Here is an 11,228-nt window from a genome sequence, read left to right as displayed (position 1 = left end):
ACGTGTCCGTGTCTGTGTCTGTGTGTGTGTGTGTGTCTGTGTGTGTCTGTGTGTGTGTGTGTGTGTGTCTGTGTGTGGTACATGAAACGGGTGGTAAAGGGAAACATAAAGATGAGAGTGTCTAAATATATTGTATGAAATTTGCAAAAATTCAATTTAAAATAAAGAAGAGATGGAAAGAATGTCAGAGCTGGAGGATGAGGAAGAACGCTGTGAAAGGCTGTCTTCTGGACACGACATGACCACTGTAATTATCTGCACAGAGCCAGCCAAAATCCAAGCATAGATGGAGTAGATGATCTCCAGGCCCAACCCCATAGTGAGGAGCTATTGGCAGTGGGGAGTTACTCAGGGAGGGCCAATCCTTCTTTAACGGAGGAGATGGACACTGATAGGTTTCCCATGCTCCAGTGGATGGCCCCAAACCCAAGCACATGTGGGCAGCTCTAACTGGACATTCTGAGTTATCAACATAATAAAGCATGCATAAAGTTGGGAGGAGTCATGTCATAGAGGATAGGGGCAGTAGGAAAAGGAAATGTGGATAGACAGACTAATATTTCATTATATACATGTATGAAATTTTCAAAAATAATTAAAAATTTTAAAGCAAAATTCAAAATTTAAGAGGAAAAGGCATGAGAGAGGGAATAAAGAATGGGTTCAGTTTGGAACATGAATTTTGATTGCAGTCAGACATGTCTAGCAAGCAAATGGAGAAGCAAGCTTTGAAATAACAGCTAAGGATAAGAAATTTGAAGTTTCTAGAAGATATTGCCAACTTACTAAGATGAAGGTAAGGATTAAATTAGATAATGTATGCAAAGTGCCTAGTGCTTAACAGCACTGTAAATAAAATAAATCAGGTAGTGTATTTAGACCTTACACAATAAAAGCAATGGAGTAGACTCCATCCTGAGCAAAACTATCAAACTGATCTCTGTATTTAGATAGAGCCTGAAGTTAAGTTGCAGCTTAACCCAACAGTCTCTCTGGGTTTTACAGAAAGCTTAGTAAGCTGCCTGTCAATCATTCACATTTTTTTCTCTAATCACTGAGCTGTACTGAGCTGGATTCGTAGGCCATATTCCTCAGCTATAACTAAACAGCTCTTGCCTCTTTGCCTAGACGCCTCCTAGTGAAAAGGATCCTGTCTGGACTCCCAAAAATCCTAACACAATGCCTCTGACTAAGGAAACAGATTGTTTAAATCTATAAATATAAATGCTATATAATACAACTGGGAATTTGTCAGTGCAGTTTCCAAATAAAGGACCCGAGTGCTTACAACTATGAGGAAGGTGAAGAAATGAAGAGGAAGATGGCAGGAGAGCTCATCTTCTACCTCTTATTCTATTCTTTCTAAATCTTCCTCCCAGAGGTTATAAACAATAACTACTCCACCAGCAAATAACAGAGTAGCAGATGTTGCTTTAGGCCACTTTTCAAAACTTGATACATCTAGTACTTTAAATTTTGCCTCATAGCAATCATAAGATTTATAATTCCTGCTAATTTTTAACTTTGGCTATCAAAAAACATAAAGAAATGGTATCCCCAAGTTTTGACTTGCATTGATTAATTTTTAATTCTTTTTATATTCAGAATGCAATCAGATTGGCTGGATATCACACCTCTATCCTGCCATGATATTACAGACTTAAATTTATTCTTTACCATGGGCTAATTATAGAGACCTTTGAGCCCTGGACTGCTGTAGAGTTTTAAGTTGACAATGGATGATTGCTCACAGGGCTATGGAGAAATCTTGTCTTTTAATGCTAAAGGATTATTGAATTGGTTCTTAATACCAAGTGGAATAATCTGAACTACACTTTGCTATCAAACTACTCTTGAAAACACAGTGTTTGTTAGCTTGTGTATAATTATAGAAGAAAAGTCTTTCTTATGATTGACAACAATGTGCACTGCTGGTTTTCTAGGTATAAAAACTGACTGAACCCTTGCTTCGGACCATAAAAGTCCTAATTATATGATGAATTATGTTGGACAAATTGCCTATTATAGCAATATTTTGTGAACTACTGAATTTATTAACAACAGATTCTAAAAACATAGCACATTTTACTTGCCCTAGCCTAGTAATTATATAATGGCATAGAAAAGGCCCTGTTTGTGATTTCCTTTGTTCTCTCAGAAGTAAAAGGAAACAAAAATAATTTTCCTAATAAGACATGGAGGAACTGCTCCATGGAATAAAGAGCAAGTTGTGAAGGGGGCCCTGTGACAGTAACAGGAGGAGGACATAGCACAGACGACAGGGGCAGTTTCCCTCCCGCACTACAACTGAAAATGTAACAAGAGAAAAATGTTTCCTTTAAAATTGGAGGGAGGCAATTTACATACTAAAAATTTATTGGCTTTATAATATGAGTGTTTTGGAATTCAAGAAATAATATTATGTCTTTATCTAGAATTTTTTGAAATAAAAGACACAAATTCCCAAAGCAAGGAAAAAGCCCCGAACGCTTCTCAAAGTCACTCAAGCTGTATAATATAGTAATATTTTATTCACGAAGCATAGTCAGTTCCAACTCACCTGGGCCACCAGCAAGTTAATGACTCAGAATCAAACATGTCTTCTATATTCTTCTTATAGATTTTGATTCAAATAAAACATCTTCATTTTACCTTCCTATGTTGTACACAAAGTACATCATACCTCTCCCAGCCTGTGACCAGTATCGTCTTCTTAAGAACCAGAATCTGTGAAATATCCACAGCTCCATCTTGCCCAACATTTAGGGTGTGGTGACAATGTCCATTAAAGTCCCATACCTTTAAGAGAAAAATGAAGACAACTATTGAGATAGAAAAATGAGAGTATCTTCAATGTGTAAAACAATACAGTGTAATGGGAAGAGTTTATTAAACATGGGTGTTTACATTCTGCACTGGCTAATCTTGATCCTCAACTCTGTGGGATCTAGAATCACATAGGAGACAAACCTGTGGGCATGGCCTATGAGGGCATTTTCCAAGACGTTGAACAGGATTGGAAGACCTGCTTTGATAATGAGCAGTTCATTCCTTGGACTGAGATCCCAGACTGAATAAAAAGCAAACGGTGAAGGAGAAGCTGCACCAGTCCTCCTCAGTCTCTGTTTCCTGACTGCGGGTGCAATGTGACCAGCCTCCTCATGCTCCTGCAACCATGCCCTCCCCACCATGAAGGACTGTACCTGCAGACCATGGGCCAACATAAGTCGTTCCTTAGGTTGTTTTCATTGGGTATCTTGCTGCAGCAACATGAAAAGTAGCTAATACAGAAAATTGGTTCCTAGGAGTGGGCGCTTGCAATGATAAACCTAACATATAGGTCATAGACCTTTGGAATTGGTTTCTAGGAGGAATGTGGAAAGTTTGGAGCTGTGGATAAAAGAAGCCCTAGACTGCTTTAAGCAGAGCTTCATGGGCCATTGTGAAGGGTCTGGAAGAAAGAATGCTAACAGAAACTGGAGGATAGAGGACCAAGTCATGAGGCTTCAGGGAGTAGAAAGGGCTATGTCAGGAACAAGGCCAGAGGCCATTCCTGTCATAGTCCGGCAAAGAATATGAGACATTCTGTTAATGTTCTGGGAACCTGAATGAGGCTGAGTTCAAAAGTAATGGACTACTTTGATTGGCAGAGGAGACCATTCATGTTGGGGCACAATTACAGCTCATTGCTCTTATCCAGTTCTACAGTGAGAGAGCAGCAAGTAGATCAAAGAGGCATGAAGTTCAGTGGGGAAAGTGAGTTTAAGGTTGCAAAGTACATATAGATAAAGCAGTTGTAATTATTAAAGAAATTCATGCTGTTGGGACTAGAGCAATGGCTCAGCAGTTAGGAACACTGGCTGTTCTTGTAGAAGACCAGGGTTCAATTCCCAGCACCTACATGACAGCTGACAACCACCTGTAACTCCAGTTCCAGGGGATCCAATGCCCTCTTCTGACCTCCATGGTCATTGCACAACACAGGTGTACCTACCTACATGCAGGCATTACACTCATACACATAAAATAAAAATAAAATATAAAAAAAGATTCATGCTGTTAAAGAAATACCTCACCCTTGTCACATAACTGTATCATGAGAACAAGACCTCACTCACCAAAGACTGCAACTTGTGGAAATGCAAACTCACTTGAAATGGAAGAGCTGGGACTTGGAATGCTGTCAAAGGGATTTCTCACACAAAAGTATTTGCCTAAGGATGGGTATTTGCAGGTGTAGCCATAAAGACACAAAGAAGCTACCAGAGATTCTGTAGAAGGAGCCAGCATATATCTCTAGTTGGCAAAATAACTTGGAAGCGTCATGCACATGGTCTTGTTACAACAGACACATAAAACATAAGACTTGAAAATCATTGAGATGTGTGCCGTGGTTCCAGGAAGCCACTGAAGCCAGGCAATGTGTAGCTGGTCAGACACCCTGTGAAGGGGTCTTGAGAGGCCATTGTGGGCTTGTGATATTTAATCTTGTAGATTGATGGGATGTAGAGTCACCTAAGAAACAAGCCTCTGGCATGTCTGTTGAGTCTTTCCAGAGAAGTTTAACTGAGGAGCAAAAACCCATTATAAATATAATGGCCTGGGGTCCTAGACTGAGTGAAAAGGAGAAGCAAATGCAGCATTCCTCTCTCTTGGCTTCTGGAAAGGAGATGTGGTCGTGTGTTAGGATCCTGCTGCCTTCCCACCGTGATGAACAAGACAACCCCAAACGGTGAACCAAAACACATGGTGAGCTATGCATCATTCCAGGAGGTTACATAATAATTTTCAATCTCAACATTTGAACTTAGATATTATATCCATTATACTTGAGATGCTAAAACCTTTCAAACATTTGGAGTGACAAGAATGTTTTATATTAATGTATGGCTAGTGACTGGAAGTCCCACATAGCTTCAGGGTAGAGGCTGAGTACAGGACAAACCAAGACACTGAGGGGTTGAAGATGAAGGTCTCCCAACCTTTATGGGAGAGAAACTGAAAATGAAAATTGAGTTGCTCAGCAATGACTGTGCTGCAGCTCATGATGTCCAGGTAATGGAGCTTTCATAAAGAAAACAAAAACTAGTATCAAAGAGCTTACAAACGTGAACACATGCATGAACTTGCAGAGCACACTCCTCCCCAAGAGAAGGAAGACATGGGAGCCCCACGCCCCTGCCTACATACCATTCCTCAGGTGCTTTTGCACTATTCACCTGTATCCTTTGGAATATTCTCTATAATCAAGAAGTAAATATAATGAAGTGTTTCCCTGAGTTCTGTGAGCAAATTGATATAACACAAGGAGGGACACAGGAATCCTGAGTTAAAGCAGAGGAGTCAGAAACAGCCTACAGTCTGTCCTTGCAACTAGCATCCCAACTGGGGAGCAGTTGAACAGGACTGAGCATTTGATCTGTCAACTCTAATCTTTTCTAGGTAGATAGTTGCAGAACTGAACTGAGTTAAGGGTATCCAGTTGGTATCTACTGTAAAATCCATCACAGAACTAACTTCTTTGTGAGTGAAAATATCCATAAAGCGTGTGACCAGCAGTGTCTGTTGTACTAAGTATTATAGTAGAAACTAACTTATTTGTCCTATATGTATATATGTATATCTCAAACTTTGCTTATAACTCTACATATTTCTAATAGTAGTTGATCTAAATTTATAGATTTTTGGCTATTTTAAGGCAATATAAAATTATGAAAAGGAACATTTTGGAGGCCATGAAAAACCCGGTTCTTTGTATTTATTCCTTGATTTGTAACATATGTACCTTACCCCTCAAAGACAGTTGATGCAATAAATATCCAATCCAGGGCGTGAAGTATACTTGCCAGGTTATAGGTCTCCCACCTCCTGATGTTTAAACCTCTTGGGGACAGAGGTTGCCAGATCCAGTCTCAATAGTCCCCAGTGGTTCTGTTCTCTCTACTCAGGCAGCAGAGGGCAGACAGGGCCAATGGATGTACTCTAAGAGAGTGGATTATTAGGTCACTGGCAACTAGAATTAAGCCCTAATGTTTTTGTCAAATTTTGTGTAGAGGTCAAGCTGGCACTATCTATCAAAATGAAATCAATATACACTCAGACATAAAAGTTCAACTGTTGAGCCTGGAGAGATGTCTCAGCGGTTAAGAACACTGATTCCTCTTGCACAGGACCTGGGTTTGATTCCCAGCACTCACATGGTGGCTAACAACCTTCCTAATTCCAGTTCCAAGGGATCCAATGCCCTCTTCTGATCTCCGCAGGTATTAGATGACATGGGTGCACTTATATACATTCTGGCAATATGCTCATACACATAAAATAATAAGATATTTTTAAAAGTTCAACTGGTAAAAATACAACCCAGAGATGCACTCATTCCTATGAAATAACATTTTCAGGAATGTCTTGCTGCATTGTTTATAAAAGCTAAAACTTTGAATCAAACTAAGTCCTATTAGCTGGATACTGAGTCAATCAGAATATTGAATATGAAAATAGTATCAAATAAAGTAACCATCATGAAAGATACTGTAGTTATGGAGCACATGCTTACAACATGCAAGGCCCTGGTTCCATACCAGCAAATCCCTCTGCACACATACACACACACACACACACACACACACACACACACACAAATGATTTGTCTCTATATTTCTAGTCTCTCCAAAATTCAGTCAGCTCTGGTACCTAAGCAAGGATCTTTACCTTGAGTTTTGGTGTTCTCATTTTTAGAAGCAAGATTATAACTGTGTGTGTGTGTGTGTGTGTGTGTGTGTGTGTGTGTGTGTGTGTGTGTTTTGCTTAGAACAGTGTCTGGTTTTAGTAAGCATGCCCTACAATTCCACAAACATTATTATTTTGTGCATTCATATGAACCAATGTCCAGGACAGAAGCTTGCAAATTGCAGTCCAGCAAATATAGTGGACTGCCATGTAGTCACAAATGGCCCTCATAGGCTAGAAACGTGGATAAGAAACAAACCAGTAATACTAGAAGCCTCCAGAGAGGAGTTGGGAACAATTCTATACACTATTTCAAACAACTAATTTTCCAATTCTTCAAAAACATGATAAATGGGGCATAATGTTGTCTTTGATTACATAGTTTCTGATTTGAGATCATAATTATGAGTTTGCAAAATGTCATTCATTCTTATTTCTTCATGGGCTATGCCCTCAGCAGCTTAACTTTTATTTATGCATCCTATACAGAGGTTGCCAGATTTCATAATTCTGTTGTGTGACTGTGGTAAAGATAAGTGCACCCTCAAATGCAGCAATTATACTACTAAGTTTTTATCAGTCTCTAAGATGGCAAGTCTTCTGCAGAGAATCTAGGGGTATCTAAACTCTACCCATGTTACTTTGCTTTCTATGGAGAATCTCGGGGTGTTTAAACTCTATTTAAAACTCTGCTTTCTTCTAGTCATGATTCTTACACTGTTCTTGTTTCACTTCTGTTGCTGTGATAAAATACCCCACAAAAAGCAACTTAGGGAAGGAAAGTTTATTGCGCTTGCAACTTCACATTGCAGTCCATTGTTGTGAGAATTCCAGGGAGTGACTTAAAGCATCACATCCACAGTCAAGCACAGGGAGAGAATTAGATGCACGGGTTGGTATGGACTGGCTTCCTGCTTCCCCTCAGCTAGGTTTTATTTTCTTCACTCATTACAATTCGGGGTCTAGTCCAAGAAAGAGCCACATCCAGGGTGGCTCCTCCTACCTCAGTTAATAATTAACCATCCCCCACAGACATGCTCACAAGCCAACTTGTTCTAGATGATTCTTCACTAAAACTCTCCTCCCAGGTGATTCTGGGTTACATAACATTGACAATGATAACTAACCAGCACACCACTCTAACTAAAATAATTGTCATGAAAAGATACTGCAAAATTCTGACCACACCAAGTTCTACCATGCCCTTACCAAGGATCTTTTTTGCAACACCTGCAAGATCTGCCTTACCCTAGACTACGTAAGAAATTCCTTCTAGGGAGTGGGACCAAATCCTCTTGCTTTATTTTTTTAGCTGTCTCATGCTCTTTATCTGAGAAATGAGACACTGACAGCTTCTTTTTGCTGAACTGTCTAACATTCCTGTTTCAGGTATTGGTCTTTCATTTCACCTCAGCTATTACGATTGGGTGTCCTGGGGAACACAATGTACCAGCTCTCCTGGGAACAGCTGGATTTCTTTAAACCAAAGTCCCTAACCTATATTCTATTCATGTAGTCCTGCAGAGCCAGGTTCTACTGATTTTCAGAGGGCACCCTAGTGCCTTCCAACCTACTGAGGGTCACCAGCTTGGACTTCCCCTGAGTGCTTGCCCTGAGCTATGGGATAGTGGTTTAACTACATATCCAGATATCTTTCTGCAACTCTCCCGTCAGCTTAACTGAGTGCATCTTACACCCTCATCCTGGCTATCCTTTCATAGACTACCCTGGGACAGAGTCTATCATCGTTCTGACCCCAATTATGACAGGTTTGAGAATCACGTATAGTCAAGAAACTGCCTTACCTCACAATATCACAAGCCATCTCCAGTCAAAGACTGCCATCAGTCTCCATGCAGAGGAGAGTAGGGAAGTGCCACTGAGGGGCCTCCTTTCAGAGAGGTGTATTTAGCTTTGCATGAAAATTTGATCATTATGCAAAGTAAAATATCACCTCTGCCCAGAAGAAATATATAATAGTTACAAAATAAGAAAACTAGGTGCTGGAGAGATGGCTCAGCTGTTAAGAGCACTGACTGCTCTTGCAGAGGACCCGGGTTCGATTCCCAACACCCACACGGCAGCTATGAACCATTAACTCCAGTTCCAGGGGAATCCGAAGCCCTCTTCTGACCTCTGTGGCAATGCATGACATGGGTGCACTTACATACATGCAGGCAATACACTCATACACATAAAATAAAAAATAATAAAAAATTTTAAAAATAAGAAAACTGAATGAAATATGGGTACTCTTCATTTCAGATGGAAAAGAAATTAGATTATGACTGTGCTTCCATGATCCTATGTCACCATCTTACTGTCACATAACAAAAAGCAAGTTATGAAATACATGAACATTTATTCATTTTCTGAAAACAGTGCATCCTTGCCATATAAAAATGTTTATTTACATTCCCCTGATTTCTCATGTCTTAAATTTCGAAAAAAGAAACCAAGAGCTGTTAACTGAAGCATGAGAAAATTATTCAGGCCTCTTATTCTCCAAAGTAATTGCACACTAGAAAAGACTTTCTTAAATAAGCAAGCCTAGTCGAGTGTTTATTCTAAATAATTTGTTCATAAAAAATCATTTATTCATTGTTCCACTGAGATTTATTTTTCTAGCAGCTCTGTTACCAGGTGGTTTAAGTTATCTGGCTTTCATGTGGTCTAGTTTTTGTTCCCGCAAGGCTACAAAGGCAAAGGCAAGGGAAGCTATAGCTGTGTCCACCCTCCACCCTTCTAGCATCCTCAAATCTGGGCAGGAGAAGCACCATTTTGCTCATACCTTTACAGTCCCATCTGTGCTGCCAGTCAAAAGCCGGGTCTCATTTGCATCAAGGGCCATGGTGCTGATTTCTGCACTGCCATGGCAACCAGTAAACTGTTTGATTTTTTGCCCAGTGTCTATCATCCAGAAGGAAACAGTAGACCCCACATCAGAGCTGATTACCTAGGAGAAAATAACATATTAGAGAAATTAAATATAGTCTCAGGATCAACATTTTTTTCAATAAAAATATCTAGCCTGTGCATGTGCACTGTTGAACTCTCCCAACACTTAGAGACATTTTATAATGTGTTTTCTTTTTGTTAAGTTGATAACATTTCAATTTCTAGACCAGAGCTGAGGTAATGAAGTCATGATCCTCTTTATCAGAGAAGATAAGAGTCTGTTTTCCTTACCCACCATTCAGCTGTGTGTCTAGAGGGCATGCTGACTTGACACCCTAATGCATATAAACATATAAATCTTTAACATTTAGTTAAGAAAGAAGAATCTGCTAGTCATGGTGCTGTGGAACTATTTACTGTATGGAAAGAAACATTTTATTAGACATCTACTTCCACTTAGCATTCAACAAAGAAGCACTACCCGCCGTTATGAGGAAAATAGTTGAACAAATTACTAGAGCCATTGCTTTTTATGCCATTCACCTCTTGTTTTCTCTTGTCTGAAAGTGTGATATGTATGTTTAAAAAAGGTGTAAGACAGGAGATATGAAGAAATTCTGAGAACTGTTGTCTTCTGGTTATGACACAATCGTTATCACAAACTCCTGGCAGCTGTGGTTACTTGCACTGGGACTGCATGAGACTGGCCCAGTCAACTGTCTCAACTGTCAGCCATGGATGGGGGAGGGGCCATAGGTCCCTAACCTTCCCTCCTGAACTATTGACTACTAATAGATTCTAAGAGATGGGGAAGTCACTGTCTTCCGTTTTGTAGTTACTGGTGAGCCCAAATTCATGGTCACATAGCAGCTCTGGTTAAACTCAGTGGGTCACAAAACAGATGTGAGTGTGGGAAAAGGATTTGTAAGGGGGGGGGTTGACAAGGACAGAGGTTGGGGGAGACAAGAGGGGATGAGGGGTGAGACTAAAAAAGGGATCCTAGGGTGGAATGCATGTCTATGATCCCAGCCATCAGGAGGCTGAGGAAGGGAATCCAGAGCTCAAGTCCAGCCTGAGCTACATGCAAATTGTGGGCTGACCTGGGCTACAGAGCAAGACCTTGTAGATAGATAGATAGATAGATAGATAGATAGATAGATAGATAGATAGATAGATGATAGACAATAGATAAAAAAGATAGATGGGCAGATGATAGATGATTGATAGAAGATAGATGATAGAGGAAGGACAGATAGATGATAGATAATAGATATGTTTTACACTAAAATGCAATTACTAATGTATCACTAAATACGAACAGGTCAAGTATAGATCTGCTTACACATTTCAAGAGGTAAGCAATGAAATAAATACTAGAAAAGACAGGATTACATATGGCAAATATGAGAAACACAGAGTAGGCAAGTCAACTGCTAACTTCAGCTCTAAGTAAGCACACACCTTATAAGGTGTTTGTAGGTTGAAACCACTCTGCTAATGTGAAATAAAAATGATGAACACATCAACATATGGATATCAATTTATATGGCTCAATATCTAGATTTTGAGGAAACAAAGGACTTCCTTTTCTGCCTGCATAT

The 11,228-nt window shown here is 39.8% G+C and overlaps 1 protein-coding gene across 1 annotated transcript in view; it reads right to left on the bottom strand.

Moving 5' to 3' along the window:
• Wdr49 (WD repeat domain 49) overlaps positions 1-11,228 on the bottom strand; it is a 178,656-nt gene that overhangs the window by 61,547 nt on the left and 105,881 nt on the right. Inside the window, exons 10-11 of the mRNA XM_008830150.1 lie at positions 9,521-9,685; positions 2,684-2,799 (exon numbers count right to left, since the gene is read on the bottom strand). Of these exons, the coding sequence (XP_008828372.1) occupies positions 2,684-2,799; positions 9,521-9,685 (281 nt within the window). The remainder of the gene's footprint in view (positions 1-2,683; positions 2,800-9,520; positions 9,686-11,228) is intronic.

Source organism: Nannospalax galili, unplaced genomic scaffold (genome assembly GCF_000622305.1).
Source record: "Nannospalax galili isolate Female #2095 unplaced genomic scaffold, S.galili_v1.0 scaffold33, whole genome shotgun sequence".
Classification (NCBI taxonomy): Eukaryota; Metazoa; Chordata; class Mammalia; order Rodentia; family Spalacidae; genus Nannospalax; species Nannospalax galili.
This window is presented reverse-complemented; position numbering and strand designations above follow the sequence as displayed.